Here is an 18,570-nt window from a genome sequence, read left to right as displayed (position 1 = left end):
ACCATACTCTGGGTTTACGGGAGCTCGCAAAGGACAAAATTTCGCGCGCTTTTCCGAGGACTGGCCTAACCTTGCAGGGAGGCAAGAATTAGAAGAAGCGGTGAAACTAGGTCCAAGGCGGGAAGCGCCTCGGTAAAATTGAGGGAAATAAAGAGGATATCCCTTGAGGGATGATGGGTGAGGACCTACCACAACAGAAGCGCGGCGGCGGCCGAAAACAGAGGGACTGGCGGGGTTCAAGCTAAGGGAAGCTTGGACGATTCCATCTACGGATGGGGGGGGCTAGGGCGATACCATCTTGGAGTTAGGGGGTGGCAAAGAACAGACTTGGAAGGTGCTACTTGGAGGAGGCGGGGCGCACGTGGGAACCCAAAGGGACTGGGCAGTCGCCCACATCCGCACTTCCCTTCCCCAGCCGTCCCGATCCTGCCATGAGCGCTGCGGTGCGGACCGAGCCGCTGCGCGGGGAGCCGCCTCTGCTGGTGCGCGGCCACCCCTACTCGGTGGTGGTCCTGCTTCAGGGCTACGCGGAGCCGGAGGGGGTGGACGACGCGGTACGCGCCGACGGCTCCGTGACGCTTGTGCTGCCTCAGGCCTGGGGCTCAGCCTCCAGCCACCAAGAGTCCCCGCCCCACAGCGGCGGGGCGAAGACCGCCCTGGAAGAGGCGGCCCGTGGTCCCATCCTCGTGGACACTGGGGGCCCCTGGGCTCGGGAGGCGCTCCTGGGGGCCCTGGCGGGGCAGGGCGTGGCCCCTGGAGACGTGACGCTGGTGGTGGGCACCCACGGACACTCGGATCACATCGGGAACCTGGGGCTTTTTCCTGGGGCGGCTCTGCTGGTCTCGCACGACTTCTGCCTCCCCGGAGGCCGCTACCTCCCGCACGGGCTAGGTGAGGAGCGGCCCCTGCAGCTGGGCCCCGGGCTCGAGGTATGGGCCACGCCGGGCCATGGGGGCCAGCGAGACGTGAGCGTGGTGGTGGCGGGCACGGCCCTGGGCACCGTGGTGGTGGCAGGCGACGTGTTTGAACGCAGCGGAGACGAAGACTCATGGCAAGCGCTGAGCGAAGACCCGGTGGCCCAGGAGCGGAGCCGGAAGAGGGTCCTAGGTACTGCGGACGTAGTCGTGCCTGGTCACGGAGCCCCCTTTAGGGTGGTCAGAGAAGCCCCTCAGCCACGGAACTGATGTCCAGAAGACCAGAGGTCAGTGTGATCGCTTCCAGCCCGCTTGCAAGAGGCCGGTTTTCCAGCGAGGACAGTCATCTCTATCACTGGTTCTGCAACCAAACTAGGACCAAGGACTGGCTCAGCCGAGTGCCACCTCTTGGGGGGGGCATTCTCCCCGTAAAGTGGGAGAATGTTCTTGGGAGGGTCGTCCAAAATAAAAATAGGAAACTGCGTGGAAAATCATAAAGCCCTAAGGTAAATGCAAATCCTTAATGGAGATAATCATGCAAATTTGGTAATTAGCAACTGCACCAGGGGGGCACTCCGGCCAAATTTCTCACAAGATGCAGGCTTGCTGAGAGAAGGTGCAGGGCACAGAAGTAACACCTTAGTCACCTGCCTTTGATCCATCTGTTGTTCTTTGGAGGAATGGTTCCAGCACTACCCTAGGTCGTGGGGATGCTACAGTGAGCAAGCTAGACAAACTCCCTGTTCCTTATGGAGCTTACACTCTGGAGAGACAGACAACTAATAATAGTAAACCGGATAATTACAGATTGTGTTTAGTGATATGAAAGAAAAGGAGAGCAAGACAGTGGTAGAGTGCCTGGATGGGAAGATGGCTTCTTTTATTTAAGGTGGTCAGGAAAAGCCTATGAGGAGACGATTTTTAATCAGGGAGCTGAATGGGAAGAAAGCCAGCCATATGAGGGTCTGGCAGATGTGCATTCCAGGCACAGGAACAGCAGGTATAAAGGTCCTGAGGCAGGACGACTTGACTTGCTTGAACAGGAAGAAGAGCATGGGGTTGGATGGCAGAGGAGAGTGACAACAAATGATGTAGTTTTCGGCCGGGCCATCACGGACCACAGTTAGGGCTTTGGATTTATACTGAGATATAAATTTGGCTTTGGCTTTGGAGCAGGCTAATGGCGGTCCCATTTAAAGTAACTACTCTTTAAAAAAAAAAAAAATGAAGTAACTAACTACTCTTGTTCTGAGTAGAGAAGTGGTCAGAGTAGGACAAAAATAGAATGGGCTGGACTGGTTAAGAAACTACTATGGCCTTTCAGGCCAGAGAAGTCAGTGACACCCACTTTTATCCTAGAATTCCTATATGGCTCTGGTCCTCTTCACAACTGTGTCCCAGGCCCTCCATCCACACAATCCCAGGACCCACAGAAGCACTCAGATGGGGCAGATGAAGGAGAGGAGCAAATCCACCTTGTTGCAGATGAACCACCCTGGGGGGGGGCGGGTACCACGGGGCAGGGCCTGACTGGGGGTTATTTCCCTGGTGTCCGCAAAGGCCAGGTGGAGGTCCCCAAATGCAGCGCAGAGGGGCCGGTTCACCTAGAGAGGAAACCAGCAGCTGCCCCACACACAGACTTGGAGTCGGTGTTGCCCAGTTTGATGACCACAGAGTGCGGGGTTCCCAGGCCAACAGTTCAGCCACAGCTTGGCCAGATCCCTGCCAGTCACCAGATAAAGACAAATGGAGTGAAGGTGGCCATGTGGGGGACCCAGCCTCAGAACTACCATGCCGTGGGGGCCCTTGGCCAGCTCTTCTAGCTTCTGGGCCATGCAGTGCCAGGAGGCTACTGGTGTGTGGAAGAGAGTACAGGCGCCAGCTGTGGGCCCATCAGTGCAGCACTGTGGCCTTCGGGGACCCTGGCTGATATGTGGAGTGCAGCTCCAACACCTTCAGGGCTGTAGGGAGGATGAAAAAGGGGCAGATGGGGGTTATGTAGAACAATGCACATTCAACTCATACAAATATGAACTCCAGTCCTGACTCTCTTTTTCCAGAACGTGGTCCTCTGCCCATGACTCAGGTCTGGTCATGTAGAGAGCAACAGATCTCTTTGGCCACACTGATTGTCTCCAGGATGGACAGGTCACCTAAGCTAGTTGAGGCGTGGCCATCTGAGGGGTTTTGCTGGAGTTAGTGGAAAAAAGTAGTTCTTCCCTGAAAGACTGACATGGGAAAGGTACGGAACTGTTGAATCCCTATAGTTACATATATCACGATGTGTACACCTGAAACCAATACTCCACTGTTAGCTAACTGGAATTTAAATAAAAACGTAGGGGTGCCTGGGTGGCTCAGTGGGTTAAGCTTCTGCCTTCACCTCAGGTCATGATCCCAGGGTCTTGGGATCAAGCCCCGCATTGGGCTCTCTGCTCAGCAGGGAGCCTGCTTCTCCCCTCTCTCTCTGCCTGCCTCTCTGCCTACTTGTGATCCCTCTCTCTGTCAAATAAATAAAATCTTTTTTAAAAATTAAAAAAATAAAAACTTAAGAAACTGACATGAGAAAGTAGGTCATATGCCACCTTGTGGGAAGAGCCCATGGGCCCTGAGACCCAGTGGAGGCCAAGGATGAAACTGAACAGTAGGGGGCAGAAATGAGCAGTTCAGAGAAAAAGATCCTGAGAGAGGCTAGCTAGAGCTCTGAAAGCCAGACCAACCCCTGCATTCTTCAGAAACCTGGGCCATGGGCGCCTGGGTGGCTCAGTGGGTTAAAGCCTCTGCCTTCAGCTCAGGTCATGATCCCAGGGTCCTGGGATCGAGCCCCAAAACGGGCTCTCTGCTCAGCAGGGAGCCTGCTTCCTCCTCTCTCTCTGCCTGCCTCTCTGCCTACTTGTGATCTGTCAAATAAATAAATAAAATCCTTAAAAAAAAAAGAAACCTGGGCTAATCCCCCCTTTGCTGCCTGAGCTGCTTTCTGCTTTCAGTCACAGCAAAAGGAGTCCTGGGAGGATACAAACACTCGTGAAAATGACCCATTAGAGATGCTGAAGGAACCGTGGGAAGGCAGCCTTGGACGGTGAGGCCCAGGGTGATTATCCTCTTAGAAGTTTCTTCCAGCTTCCCTTTTGGGTAAACTCTTGGGAAAACTTGACCCATATGGTTAGATGCTTCTACTCACAAATATTCAGGGGCTCCACCTTGCCTGCAGCATAAGCCAAACTTCCTCTCCCAGTCCTAAAACCAACTCTGCTCTAGCTGGACTGGGTCTGCCTGCCTGTCTCCTTCCTCCTCCTCCCGCAGGCCTCTGATCCCGCTCTCCTTCCTGCTGTCGTCCCTCTCCTGTACCATCCCAACCACCCAGGCTCACTCAGCTCATCTCCTACAGAAAAACGCCCCCTTAATTTTCCACCCCTACTTTAAACTCTTGTAATGCATTCCCTGTATTATTCACGTAGCAGTAGATATGCTGGTGTTGGTCATGTTTTTGGGTAACGTCCTCTTCCCACTGTGTCCCTTGAGAGCAGAAACTGAGAAAAATGTTTCTCTGAATGCTCCAGAACTTGGTGTTTTGTCTGTAACACCATGTGATAAACAATGCTCTTTTCCTGATTTCTCTGGGCATCTGTTCCCTGTGGCCCAGCTCTGACTCCTTGCCCAGGACATCAGTGTCTGACCCTGCCCAGGCTCTGGAGAAGCTCCAGTATCCTGTCCGATCTGCAAACACAGGGCCACCACTCAAAGTCCTCCCTGTTCACTTCTTCCTACGGTAAGCTCCAGGTGTCTTGCCAGGGGACTTTGGGGCAGGGATCCCAGGGTAGGGATTGATGGGTCAAAGCTGTAGGAGGGAGAAAAAAATAATAGGGCTAAATAACAAGAAGTTCCCCAAAGCAAGCAACCAGCTTGTCTGAGGACAAAGAAGCTAGAATGGTGCCCAAGGGCCCGACCCCATCAGCTCATCCCGGGCCGGTCCCATGGTGGGGGTAGGGGGAGAGGGGAAGAAGGGCCGGGACCCCAGGAGCCCGGCCTCAGGAGGAAGTGTCCCCCCTGACGATGACGCCTCCAGTGACCTGGACCTGGAGCAGTTCCTGGAAGATGTTGGGATAGAGCCAGAGCGGCTGGAGGAGCCGTGGTGTGGAGATGCCGCCGGGGACTTCACCTTGGCCTTCTTCGAGGAATAGCTGTGTGCACCGGGTCCCTGCTGCTCTCTCACCCCCTGCCCTGCCGGCAGCAGGGAGAACCCCTCAGAGGGTCCCTGAGAAGCTGCTAAGTGTGGGGCTTGGTCACCGGCTACAGGTCAACTGGCCGAAGTCCTAGCTGTGCAGTTCCCGTGTTAATAAAACAGGTTACCGCTCTCCACAGCTGGTCTCTAACCCCGTGCTTCCCTTCGGCTTCCCTCCCTCCCCTCCGCTCCCTGGGGCATGTCCCTGTGTCTGTGGGAGGCTGGCACAGTCTGAGGGATCTGGGAGGGCCGGGACGCCTGAGTCCTGGGAGAAGGCCGTCGTTGGGGAGGGCAGGTCTGGGTTCAGACCCCTGCTCAGCCACTTACTAGGCGTGTGGCCTGGAGAAAAGCGCTAACCCCTGTGGTCCTGTTCAGGGCTCGGGTGAGCGCATCCAGTCTGGGCTCAGCTTGTTGGAGGCGCCTCAATGAGGTGGTGCACTTGGCACGTGCGTGTTGTGCGTGTTCGTTCTGATCGGAGGGGAAGGGGAAGGGGTAGAGGAGGGCCAGACCCTGGCTTCTGGGCTGGCTACCAGCATCAGGGTTTATTGTCTCCTGCCCCTGAGGCAGTCACCCAACTCCAGTACTGGGGGAGGGATCTCGGGTGTGACCCTTTATTATAATTCATTCTTGGTGAGGAGGAGAAGACAGAAATGGAAGGTGCCATCAGTTTTCTCCTTAGATGCCTTTGGGCAAATTCTATCAGACTCTTGTGGGCAAGGGCTGGGAAGGTGGAGAGGGGGTTGGAGCAGATGGCTCTGTCTGTGGTCCTTGGAGGCCTTCCACACCCACTGGCTTCTGAGTCTTCCTATCTGGCCGGGGTCCTTATCAGAGGCTGTGACCCGCTGGGCAGCTCAGTCTAAGGAAGTCATCCTCCAGTCCCACTCGTCAGGCCTTTCTGGTAGAATATAGCTGTCTCCTCCTGGGGGCCTCCTTGGGAGGGAGGCAGGGAGGTGCTGCTGGTGGCGAGGAGCTGGGGAGGGTGGGGGAGTCATAGAGGGTGGGGCTGCCATCCTGGGCTTCATCCTGGCCGGAAGGAAGGAGAAGGGGGTGAGACTGTGGACGGGAGCGGCAGCTGTTTCTCTCCTGCCTTGCGAGCCTCATGGCTGGGAACTGGGTCTGAGCTGCAGCCCGTTCCTCTCCGCCCTCCGCCACTGAAACCTGCCAGTCTCCCCACTCTCCTCTTCTCTTCTCATCCCACCCTCCCCCACCCCCCACCAGTCTCTCTGCAGTGTTTCCCTAGGATTGGCCCCTGCTTCACAGACATGTCCTCCACCACCCAACACCATCCTGGAAGATCCCACCATCCAGGGAGACAACCCTCTGGACACACGGGACTCCTACGTCCCCCAAACTCCAGGACCCTCTATCCCACCATACCCTGGACTTTTTTCTTTTTTAATCTCTGGGACTGAGAACTCCGAAATTAAATGCCAGCATCATTTCTATGCTACAACTTTCTTTCCTTCCAGCTTTCTCCTATTATCATCCTGCTTGCTATGCCTGTGCTTTGACCCCATGAACTCTTGTCCCTTAATAATCCACTTTCTTTCAGGCTGTCCAAGCTCCCTGCTGATCCTCTCCTCTGCATTCCCCCTCGAACGAGCTCCTTGACCTCTCCTGTTCTCCTGTCCTTAGGCCACACTTAGTTGACACATCTCTAATTCTGGATGAGGCCTATGACAGCGGGATGCTCTTTGCTTACCCAATTTCCATTTATTTCTTTCTACTCAGTTATAGAACCTTGACTTTATTTGGGGTGGCAGTGTGCTCCCCTACTGATAGATGTGGGGAAAATGACTACATCCTCGCCAATACGATTCAAGGGGAAGTTGTGGGTAGGATTTTCAGGAAGACTGTTTAAAGGACAAACAGCTGCAGGATGGTCTTTTTGTCCTTTCTTCCTTCCTCCTGTTTCCTGCCTGGATTCAGAAATGATGGCTGGAGTCTGAGCAGCCATCTTGGATCAGGAGGCAACCTTCAGGACAGAAGCCAGTAGCTAGGACAGTGAGCAGGAAGCTAGAAACCTTGAGTGCCCGAGGACAGCAGCCTCTGCCATCTGCCTCCTCATCCTTTTCTGTGAGGGGAAACAAGGAACTCTGTCTTAGGTAAACCCTGTTACTTTTTGTCTCTGATGCCAGCAGGGGAACATAACTTCTAACCAACCGTTCTAGAAGTTTCTACACCTGCAGGGGGGAGACATGATCATGCGCAGTGATGCTTTTACAGAGCTCTGGCATCTCATCTGGGTGGAATCCTGAAATACCATCTTCTGTTCCCTCAGTGACTGTCACAGCTCTTCCTCTCCGACCGTCAGCCTCACTCTAGAGACAACTGTTGTGACTTTTCCTCTGCAGAATGAAGAGCAATTTGTATATGTTGAGTTTGTCAACATTTTTCTTCATGGCTTTTAGGATTTACGTCATACATAGGGAGGCCATCTCCACTGCATGGACATGAGATGGTCTCACGTGCTTTCCTCGAGTATGGGGTTATTTTCCCCCTCATTTAACTCTTTGATTGATCTCTGTGGAAGTTATTTTGGTGCGAATTACGAGATAAAATTATTTTCTCCAGATGGCTGCTCACTTGTTCCAGCACCATGTGCTGAGTGACTCTCATCTTTCCCCATTGATTAGAAATGCTGCTTATTAGCCTACTAAATTCCTGAATTTATTTTGATCTGTTTCATCCTGCTTATATTGGGGCTTTTCTCTTCTCATATATTGGTTTATCTGTGTTTTCATAGGACAGGATCGAATCATTTTAATCATTACAGCTTAAAATTGCAGGCACTAATGCTCATATGGTCCTTATTTTGTGCCAGGATCTACTCTCGATGCGTTACATGTGACTGTCATGACAACCCCCGGGATGAGTGTTATTACTCTTCTCATTTTACCGACGTGTGAGCTGGGGCAGAGAGTAATAGTACCACTGCACCAGAGTTTCCGCAGCCAGGACCTGACTGCAGCCGTCCGGACTCTGTGCTCTTCACTCTGTGCCTTAGTATCTCCCGCAGCTAATCTCCTCTCACTGAAAGTTTTCTTCAGAAGAATTTCAGATCAATACTGGAGGCTGGTGGGGTGTAAATGATGAACGCCTCTAGCCCTGTCCTCTTGAGCTATAGATGCAGACACCCACACTGCTGAGGGACATCTCTATGCAGAGACCACACAGGCACATCTCCAACATATCCCAGACTAAGGAACCATCATCCTCCCCCAAACATGATCTTGACCCCCTGTGTTCTCTAATTTGCTTGGTGGTTTCCCCATGGACTCATTCACCCTAGTTCTTCCTAATCCCTTGCCTCTAAGCCAGTCCAATCCCCAAGTCTTACTGGTTTTCCTTCTTAAACTGTTCCAGGATCTGGCTCTCTCCCTCCACCCACTGCCATTGCCTTAGACTGGCCCTGTCTGGCCCACCTCTGGCCCCACCTCTACCCCCACCAGCACAGACTGATGGATCTGTAAGGCAGACCTGAGGTTGCCACTTCCCTGCTTCACGTTGCCTCTGGGATCAGAGGCTCTTGGGAGTCATTTCCAAGGTTCTCTTCTCCCATCACCAGCCTCTTCCACAGCACTGAGCTACCTACAGTTTCCTCACTGACTTCCTGCCCCTATATGGATAGTGACCTCTTCACTACCCTCACTGTTTGCATGGCTAGTTCTCATATTTTACAGTGTCACTTCCTATGGGAAGTCCTCTCTGATTCTCCTCCTTTCTCCAGACCTACACGGCTCTTTGCAAATGAGGCAAAGATGTCCCCTCCCTCCAGCTCTGAGCTCCTTGAAAGCAGGACCTATGCTTTTTTTTCATTTGTTATCTCCAGTCACCCTGCTCCAGGGTCTGGAGCACTGGTTCTCAAACTTGATTACGCACACATAAGCACTTGACTTTTAAAATGGAGATACCAGGGCACCTGGGTGGCTCAGTGGGTTAAGGCCTCTGTCTTGGGCTCAGGTCATGATCCCAGGGTCCTGGGATTGAGCCCCGCATTGGGCTCTCTGCTCAGCGGGGAGTCTACATCCCCCTCTCTCTCTGCCTGCTGCTCTGCCTACTTGTGATCTCTCTGTCAAATAAATAAATAAAATCTTTAGAAAATAAATAAATCTTATAAAAAAAAGAAAATTAAAATGCAGAGTCCCAAGCCCAGACCTCAAGCCCAGCAGGGAGCTATATATAGATAGATAGATAGATAATTTAAAGATTTACTTTATTTATTTGACAGATAGAGAGAGAGAGAGAGAGATCTCAAGCAGGCAGAGAGAGAGGGAGAAGCAGGCTCCCGGCTGAGCAGAGAGCCCCATATGGGGCTCGAACCCAGGACCCCGAGATCATGACCAGAGCCGAGGGCAGAGGCTTAACCCACTTAGCCACCCACATGTCCCAGGGAACTATATTTTTTATTTTATTTTTTTTAATTTTTTTTTAAAGATTTTTTATTTATTTATTTGTCCGAGAGAGAGGGAGAGAGAGCAAGCACAGGCAGACAGAATGGCAGTTTTTTTTTTTTTTTTAAAGATTTTTTATTTATTTATTTGTCCGAGAGAGAGGGAGAGAGAGCAAGCGGGAACTATATTTTTTAAAGCAGAATGACCTGGCATCATTCTGATGCAGGTGGTTCTGAGAAATACCCAGTTGGGAAGTTCGGTGGGGACCATGGCCCAGAACCACTTACCTTTGCTTCTCTTCCACCTGAGGTAGAGTATCAGTCCCAAAATTGCAGTTTTGAGCACAGTGTTGGCCAGTGTCACTATGACCACAGGTTCCACACTCATGGGTGAAGATGCTGAGCTCCTATTGCCTTCCAAGACACTGAGGCCAGTGGTGGTGGGGCCAGTGGCGGAGGGGCCATGGGTGGTGGGGGCAGCGGTGGTTGTCCTGAGAACTGAGAAGACATGAGAATTTAGCAGATTCTCCCCTGGAGGACTGGAGGTTTCTGGATGAAACTGTCACATCTTGTTCCCTACTTTGGGGAACACTGCAGGGGGGACGACTCTCTGAAGCTCTCACACAGGGAGGGGGTAATGAATCCACATCACCCAGCTTAGATGCTGACTCTACCTCCCATCAGTGGTGTGACCTCAGAACCTCATTTCATTGCCGACAAATAGGGATCCCTAAACTCTAGCCTCAGGCATCCCAGGCACAGAAGAGACAATCCTCAGGGCTGGGGGATTCCCGGAGAGGCCAAGACCCCATGTCCTTGTCCCCTTGGAGGCCGATGTGCAGAAGCCACGCTGACTGAAGGCGGTGTGTGTGGTCTGGGAGAAAGTGTTTGTCCGCTACTGGGCCGTAGGATCTGTTAGGATTTCTGGATGCTTTGGGGTTTCCACCAGATAGATTTCCCAGAGAAGAATCTCCTGATTTTTTGCCCTTGGGGGATGGGGGATACCAGCTGGGTTGCCTGAGAACTGGGAGGCATCTAAGGAGGCTGGGAGATTAGGGTCTCATCAGTTCACCAAATCTCCAGTTTGAAGGACTGGTCCCTTGCCCCCAGTATGCCTAGGGTAGTGCCCCCAAAGTCCCTCTCTTGCATCCTTTCTGGAAAGCAAATCTCCAGTCTCTGCTGGGTGGGGAGGAGGCCCAGAGGTTTCCCTGCTTCTTAAATAGATTCTCGCCAAATCCTCCAGCTTTCTGACGCCTTTCACTCCCACTGTCAGGCATTCTGGGGCCGCCTTTGCTGAACTGTCAGGGGGGTTTTGTAGTTAAAAAACTGCTTTTCGTGCTCCATATCACTCGGCATCAGGGAAATACAAATCAAAACCACAATGAGATATCACCTCACACCAGTCAGAATGGCTAAAATTAACAAGTCAGGAAATGACAGATGCTGGCGAGGATGCGGAGAAAGGGGAACCCTCCTACACTGTTGGTGGGAATGCAAGCTGGTGCAACCACTCTGGAAAACAGCATGGAGGTTCCTCAAAATGTTGAAAATAGAACTACCCTATGACCCAGCAATTGCACTGCTGGGTATTTACCCTAAAGATACAAACGTAGTGATCCGAAGGGGCACGTGCACCCGAATGTTTATAGCAGCAATGTCTACAATAGCCAAACTATGGAAAGAACCTAGATGTCCATCAACAGACGAATGGATAAAGAAGATGTGGTATATATATACAATGGAATACTATGCAGCCATCAAAAGAAATGAAATCTTGCCATTTGCAACGACGTGGATGGAACTAGAGGGTATCATGCTTAGCGAAATAAGTCAATCGGAGAAAGACAACTATCATATGATCTTCCTGATATGAGGGAGAGGAGATGCAACATGGGGGGTTGAGGGGGTAGGAGAAGAGTAAATGAAACAAGATGGGATTGGGAGGGAGACAAACCATAAGTGACTCTTAATTCACAAAACAAACTGAGGGTTGATGGGGGGAGGGGGTTGGGAGAGGGGGGTGGGGTTATGGATATTGGGGAGGGTATGTGCTATGGTGAGTGCTGTGAAGTGTGTAAACCTGGCGATTCGCAGACCTGTACCCCTGGGGATAAAAATATATGTTTATAAAGCTGTAAAAAAAAAAGAAAAAGAAAAAAGAAAGGATGAATACCCAAGTTTTGTAGCAACATGGACGGGACTGGAAGAGATGATGCTGAGAGAAATAAGTCAAGCAGAGAGAGTCAATTATCATATGGTTTCACTTATTTGTGGAGCATAACAAATAGCATGGAGGACAAGGGGAGATGGAGAGGAGAAGGGAGTTGAGGGAAATTGGAAGGGGAGGTGAACCATGAGAGACTATGGACTCTGAAAAATGATCTGAGAATTTTGAAGGGGTGGGGGGTGGGAGGTTGGGGGCACCAGGTGGTGGGTATGGTAGAGGGCACGGATTGCATGGAGCACTGGTTGTGGTGCAAAAATAATGAATACTGTTATGCTGAAAAAATAAAAAATTAATTAAAAAAAAAACAAAACTGCTTTTCTTCCGGGTCTCCCCACTGCTGGTTTAGGGCTCAGCTCCCCTGGTCTCCTAGGCCAGGTACATTAGTCTACATTTTTCCAGCTTCCCAAATACTGTTTTTGACCACGTGACTCACATATTTTTTTTGTCCTTGTGGATTTTGTCTTTTAAAATTCCCTTTGCTAGAAGAACTCAAACTATCACTCTTTGAAGATGATATGATACCATATGTGGAAAACCCAAAAGACTCCACCCCAAATCTGCTAGCACTTGTACAGGAATTTAGTAATGTGTCAGGATATAAAATCGATGCACGGAAATCAGTTGCATTTCTTTACACCAACAACAAGACAGAAGAAAGAGAAATTAAGGAGTCAATCCCATTACAATTGCACCCCAAACCATAAGATACCTAGGAATAAACCTAACCAAAGAGGCAAAGAATCTCTACTCAGAGAACTATAAAGTACTCATGAAAGAAATTGAGGAAGACACAAAGAAATGGAAAAATGTTCCATGCTCATGGATTGGAAGAACAAACATTGTGAAAATGTCTATGCTACCTAGAGCAATCTACACATTTAATGGAATCCCTATCAAAATCCCTTCCAGTTTTTTCAAAGAAATGGAACAAAGAATCCTAAAATTTATAAGGAACCAGAAAAGACCTTGAATAGCCAAAGGAATATTGAAAAAGAAAGCCAAAGTTGGTGGCATCACAATTCCGGACTTCAAGCTCTATTCCAAAGCTGTCATCATCAAGACAGTATGGTACTGGCACAAAAACAGACACACAGACCAATAGAACAGAATAGAGAGCCCAGAAATAGACCCTCAACTCTATGGTCAAGTAATCTTTGACAAAGCAGGAAAGAATGTCCAATGGAAAAAAGACAGCCTCTTCAACAAATGGTGCTGGGAAAATTGGACAGCCACATGCAGAGAAATGAAATTGGACCATTTCCTTACACCACACATGAAAATAGACTCAAAATGGATGAAGGACCTCTATGTGAGAAAGGAATCCATCAAAATCCTTAAGGAGAACACAGGCAGCAACCTCTTCAACTTCAGCTGCAGCAACTTCTTCCTGGGAACATCGCCAAAGGCAACAGAAGCGAGGGCAAAAACGAACTATTGGGATTTCATCAAGATTAAAAGCTTTTGCACAGCAAAGGAAACAGTTAACAAAACCAAAAGACAACGGACAGAATAGGAGAAGACATTTGCCAACGACCTATCAGATAAAGGGCTAGTATCCAAAATCTATAAAGAACTTAACAAACTCAACACCCAAAGAACAAATAATCCAATCAAGAAATGGGCAGAGGACATGAACAGACATTTCTGCAAAGAAGACATCCAGATGGCCAACAGACCCATGAAAAAGTGCTCCACATCCCTTGGCATCAGGGAAATACAAATCAAAACCACAATGAGATGCCACCTCACAATGGCTAAAATTAACCAGTCAGGAAATGACAGATGTTGGTGAGGATGTGGGGAAAGGGGAACCCTCCTAAACTGTTGGTGGGAATGCAAGCTGGTGCAGCCACTCTGGAAAACAGCATGGAGGTTCCTCCAAAAGTTGAAAATAGAGCTACCCTACAACCCAGCAGTTGCACTACTGGGTATTTACCCTAAAGATACAAACGTAGTGATACAAAGGGGCACGTGCACCCGAATGTTTATAGCAGCAATGTCCATGATAGCCATGATAGATGGAAAGAACCTAGATGTCCATCAACAGATGAATGGATAAAGAAAGGTGATATATATGCACAATGGAATACTATGCAGCCATCAAAAGAAATGAAATCTTGCCATTGTGACACCGTGGATGGAACTAGAGGGTATTATGCTTAGCGAAATAAGTCAATCGGAGAAATACTATCATATGATCTCCCTGATATGAGGATGTGGAGATGCAACGTGGGGGGCTTAGGGGGTAGGAAAAGAATAAATGAACAAAGATGGGATGGGAGAGAGACAAACCATAAAAAACTGTTCTCAAAACAAACTGAGGGGGGCCGGGGGAAGGGCAGTAGAGAGAGGATGGTGGGGTTATGGACATTGGGGAGGGTATCTGCTATGGCAAGTGCTTTGAAGTATGTAAACCTGGCGATTCACAGACCTGTACCCCTGGGGCTAATAATACATTATATGTTTATTAAAAAATAAAAATTTTTTAAAAAAATTCCCTTTGCTGTCATTTTAGTAGAGTTTAGTAGGGAGGAGAGGTAAACATGCATATAACCCAGCATTTGGCCCGAATTTATGTAATGTTTTCTAGTGAAAATTATAGAAAATGAACATTCAAAAAAATAATGTTGCATATTAGTAAAAAAAAATAGAGGATTTAGAGGAAAGCATCTTGTGAGATATTTACATGGTCTGTAGAAGAACACTGCGGAGGTTCCTGAGGGATATAAAATAGGGGCCATTCCGGTGGGAAGATTGGACTTACACTGATTTCTGTTTCTGTCAATTGCCTTATAGGTTTAATACAATTCTGGTTTTAAAAATACTCTAAGTGTTTTCTTCAGAACTTGGTGAGCTTATTCTAATATTCATGTGAAACAACAAACCAAAACAATAGTAAGGTTTTTAGGGAAGTAACATGGTTCTGATGGACATAGACTTATCAACCACTGAACCGTGACAAGTTACAATCCCTAGAACAGTGCGGTAGCGACAGGAGAAAAGACAAGGAAATGGAGTTGACAGACCAGAAGTGGATGCTATCCTACAAAAAGGCCAGGCCTATGAGCCAATGGAGAAGAGAAAAAAAGATTCCATAAATCTAGCTGGGATGACTGATTTGTTTCTTGCTATGAAGATTAATTTAGTTCTTTTTTTAAAAAAATTTTTTTAAAGATTTTTTATTTATTTCACATAGAGAGAGATCACAAGTAGGCAGAGAGGCAGGCAGAGAGAGAGAGGGGAGCAGGCTTCCCGCTGAGCAGAGAGCCCAATGTGGGGCTGGATCCCAGGACCCTGGGATCATGACCTGGGCTGAAGGCAGAGGCTTAACCCACTGAGCCACCCAGGAGCCCCTCAATTTAGTTCTTTATCTCACACCATATACCAAAAGAAATCCTCACTAGATTAGTGAGTTTTACTGCCAAAAGAAAGCATACAAAAATCAGAAGAAAATAAAGTATTTTCAGCCCCTAGCAGAATACCGGATTTTGGGCTAAGACATAAAAAGAAATTTACAGAGGAGAATACAGTAAGATTTGGATACAAAAAGAAAACATCTGTATGTAAAAAGCACGATTAAGCCAACCACAGACTTCTCAGTTCTATTTGCTGCAAATTTCCCTTAGGGTGATGTTTTTGTGTGGTGATACTTCACTTAGGTAAAACTTCTCTTTTTATTATTTCCATGTATTTTTAAAAATTATGAGCATGAATATCCAATTAATTGTACTAGTTGGAAAAAATAATTTATTGCGGAAGAACTCATAGCAAATGTGACTGAAACTGAGAAATGAGAAGAGTTAGGAGAATTAAGGAAGGAAGAGGAGGAGGGGTCTGAGAAGAGCCAAAATCTCCCCGAAATGGCCACTTAAGGGAAGATGCAGGAGGTGCCCGAAATATAAACCCAAGCCTGTCTGGCCTAATTCAGTCATGAGCCATTTTCTGTTTGCTCTAAAACCAGTGCAGTGGTCCTGCGGGGCAGTGGTTATCAGGGCTGGGGACACAGACGGTGACCTTCTGGCCAGGAGTGGTGATGTGTAGTGTGGAACTGCAAGCGCGAGTAGCTGGAAAAAGCAAACCTACGGTTTTTCGTTTTTAAGGATGTCTACAGACAGCGCACCCCCAGTGCCTGCTCCTGGGAGAGATGCCCTATCACCCTGCTGTGGGGACAAACGCAGGTTCAAGTCCCCACAGGCTTGTTACATGGAGGATCTACTAATGTAGCACATCCCATTATTCCAGAAAAAATAGGTCAAAACAATGATAGCGGGGCACCTGGGTGGCTCAGTGGGTTAAGCCACTGCCTTCGGCTCAGGTCATGATCTCAGGGTCCTGGGATCGAGCCCTGCATCGGGCTCTCTGCTCAGCAGGGAGCCTGCTTCCTCCTCTCTCTCTGCCTGCCTCTCTGCCTGCTTGTGATCTCTCTCTGTCAAATAAATAAATAAAATCTTTAAAAAAAAAAAAACAATGATAGCTTCAGGTCAGGTGATGAGGCTGAGCAGTTACTGGTTAAGAGTGGAGGCTCCAGGGTTAAGCTGGGTTCAAGTCCCACCTGCACTACGATGGTGGCTTTGGGCAGGTCCTTAGGCTGTTCGAGCCTCAGTGTCCCTATCTGTGGCGGGAAGACGATGGCAGTACCTGCTGGTACTGTAGGGCCGCGGGGCAGGTTAACCACGGCGACACATACCAAGCTGTTCACCCCACAAGGCACAGTGAGCGGGAGCAGCTGTATTTCTGCTCCAGCCGTGCCTCTCAAAGGCCAGCACGGAGGGGCGAGATTGGAGGGGACAACGGGGACAGTACAGGCAGAGGCGGGGACTAGGGATGGGGGAGCAAGGAGGGGAAAAGGATGGAGGCAGTGGAAGAGGGAGATGGGAAAGGAGAGGAGGGATGGGGCTGGGCGGGAAGCACTGTGGTCTGGGTTCCAAGGAGCAGAGCAGGAGAAGGAAGTGGGGGGATCGGGAAAACAGGTCATGGGGCGTTGTCAGGGGACCGGGCTCTCGGGCAGGTCATCTTTGGGTACCTGCTGGGTGCGCTGGGCTGAGCCCATGGCTGGGGAGATGCAAGACTGGGGCTGGCTGGGGCTGCGCACGTGGATGAATGACAAAGGGAAGGCAGCTCACATCCTGAAGACGTCAGGATGGACTGGGGGCGAGGGCAGGGAGGCAGGCTGGAGCCTCCCCCCCCCCCCGCCCACCCGTTAGGGCAACAAGAAGGATAACTGGGGAGCCCAGAAGGTGCTGAGGCTGGGGGAGTGGGGCCTGGATCTGGAGGGAGCAGTGAGGGGGTGGCAAGGAGGGCAGCCCAGGCCTGGGGAGATGGAGAAAGAGTAAAGTCGTCAGAGGGCTGGGGAGGAGGTGGTGTGGGGAGAGGAGTTTGAGAGAAGGGCACACAGGAAGAGTGGGGCCTGGGCCAGGCCTGGGGGATGCGGGCACCCTGGCCTTTAGGAGCCTCAGGGTGAGCGTGGTGGCTGCCGGGGCAGCTGGACTCACCGGGGGTGATGGTGAGTTTGGTCCCCTCGAGGTTCTGCCATACCTTCTTGCCGCATCTTAATGTTTCCACTTGGATCCGGCAAAAGTACACATTCCCATCCTTCTCCTGCAGGTTCGATATCTTCAGGGAGCCAGACCTCTGGCCCACTGACAATTCAAGGGACATCCGGTTCTTGTAGTCCCGATGGATGACACGCCAAGTACTGTTGTAGATGACCTCCCCATGGAAGTGTGTCCGTCTCAAGGCTACACTCACTCTGGGATCCGTGGCTAACTCCCAGTCATGATAGAAGGAGAAATGGATACGGACGGAGGCACCCTTAGGGGCTGAGAGGCGGTCGGTTTGGTTGATTCCATAGTTAGTACTTGGATCACATTCTGCTGAGCTACCTGCAGGAGCGGGGAGAGGTGAGACTTGAAGCCACTGGGAGAGATGAAGAGGATAACCCCAGCCCTTCTGACACCCTCCCCCACGGGCAGTAGTGGGACAGATGTTAGGACTGGTTCTCTGGCCTGGGTGTTCCCCGTGCCCGGCATGGGGTAGGGAGGAGGGTAAAGGGTTGGGGCTGACCAGCACTATGGGACCAGCCCGTCTCTTGCTGGGGCTGGGAGGCCTGGCCATCTCCCCCAGCAGACCCCTTCTCCAGCTGCCCAGCCACAGCCCTTGCTGGGGACTCGCTGGGCCTCAGGGCAGAGCCAGGGTGTCCCGGACACTCACCGGCCTGCAGACGAGACGGCAGCAGCAGCAGAGACAGCAGCAGAAAGAGACCCATTGCCTCACTCTCCTCCCCAGGGAGGAGACGACAGCAGCTCTGTCAAGGCCAGATGGGAGGCCCTAGGAGGTTCCTCCTTGGAGAGGCAGGAGACACCCACAGAGCGTGGATCAAGCCCCTTCAGAAGAGCAGGGAGGGTGAGAGCCTTCCCCAAACTCACCCGTCCCCAGAGTGACCAGCACTTCCTTTATCATTCTGGTTTCTTCTTTCCCTATATTGCAAAAGTGCTTCCTTGTGGTCAAAGCGCAGAGACCCATGACAGAGGCCCCCAGCCTCTATCTTCCTGCTGAGGGCCATGGTTCTGACCTTGGCCATGTGTGGCCTCTCCTCTTCTGCCTCCACTTCTGGCCACTGCCAGCACCTCTACCTCTCCTTAGGAGTTAATCTCTATCTCTCTAGCTCTCCTTTTCACTGGACACACATTGGCTGAGTGTCTCTTGGCCTCTGTCTGTCCTCCCAGGGGAAGGGGCGCCAGCAGATTCAGCTCCAGGTCTGCCAGCGAGAGGACAGGCAGCAAAGAGTCTCTGAGAAGAGAGAAGGAGGAGGGCA

The 18,570-nt window shown here is 50.4% G+C and overlaps 2 protein-coding genes across 5 annotated transcripts; one reads left to right on the top strand and one right to left on the bottom strand.

Annotated features, from left to right (window-relative positions):
- Window positions 1-122: 122 nt before the first annotated feature.
- On the top strand, window positions 123-9,088 carry MBLAC1 (metallo-beta-lactamase domain containing 1). Of its 4 annotated transcripts, none has more exons than XM_047712771.1 (3): window positions 123-1,420; window positions 7,066-7,241; window positions 7,961-9,088. In XM_047712771.1, exon 1 carries the CDS (start codon window positions 432-434, stop codon window positions 1,182-1,184), a length of 753 nt encoding a protein of 250 aa, XP_047568727.1. In that variant the 5' UTR covers window positions 123-431; the 3' UTR covers window positions 1,185-1,420; window positions 7,066-7,241; window positions 7,961-9,088. The 4 variants fall into 4 exon arrangements, with proteins under 4 accessions (XP_047568727.1, XP_047568729.1, XP_047568730.1 ...); XM_047712773.1 differs by having other exon boundaries at window positions 8,144-9,087; XM_047712774.1 differs by lacking the exon at window positions 7,961-9,088 and adding an exon at window positions 4,558-4,683 and having other exon boundaries at window positions 7,081-7,144.
- Window positions 5,721-18,177, bottom strand: LOC125090237 (paired immunoglobulin-like type 2 receptor alpha). The gene is made up of 4 exons (XM_047712776.1): window positions 17,967-18,177; window positions 17,249-17,638; window positions 9,818-10,027; window positions 5,721-6,159 (listed from the first exon to the last, which is right to left on the bottom strand). Exons 1-4 carry the CDS (start codon window positions 18,019-18,021, stop codon window positions 6,155-6,157), a joined length of 660 nt encoding a protein of 219 aa, XP_047568732.1. The 5' UTR covers window positions 18,022-18,177; the 3' UTR covers window positions 5,721-6,154.
- Between the last annotated feature and the right edge of the window lie 393 nt (window positions 18,178-18,570).

This window comes from Lutra lutra, chromosome 18 (genome assembly GCF_902655055.1).
Source record: "Lutra lutra chromosome 18, mLutLut1.2, whole genome shotgun sequence".
NCBI lineage: Eukaryota > Metazoa > Chordata > Mammalia > Carnivora > Mustelidae > Lutra > Lutra lutra.
Note: the sequence above shows the minus strand (reverse complement) of the source record. Positions and strands in the feature narration are given on the sequence as shown.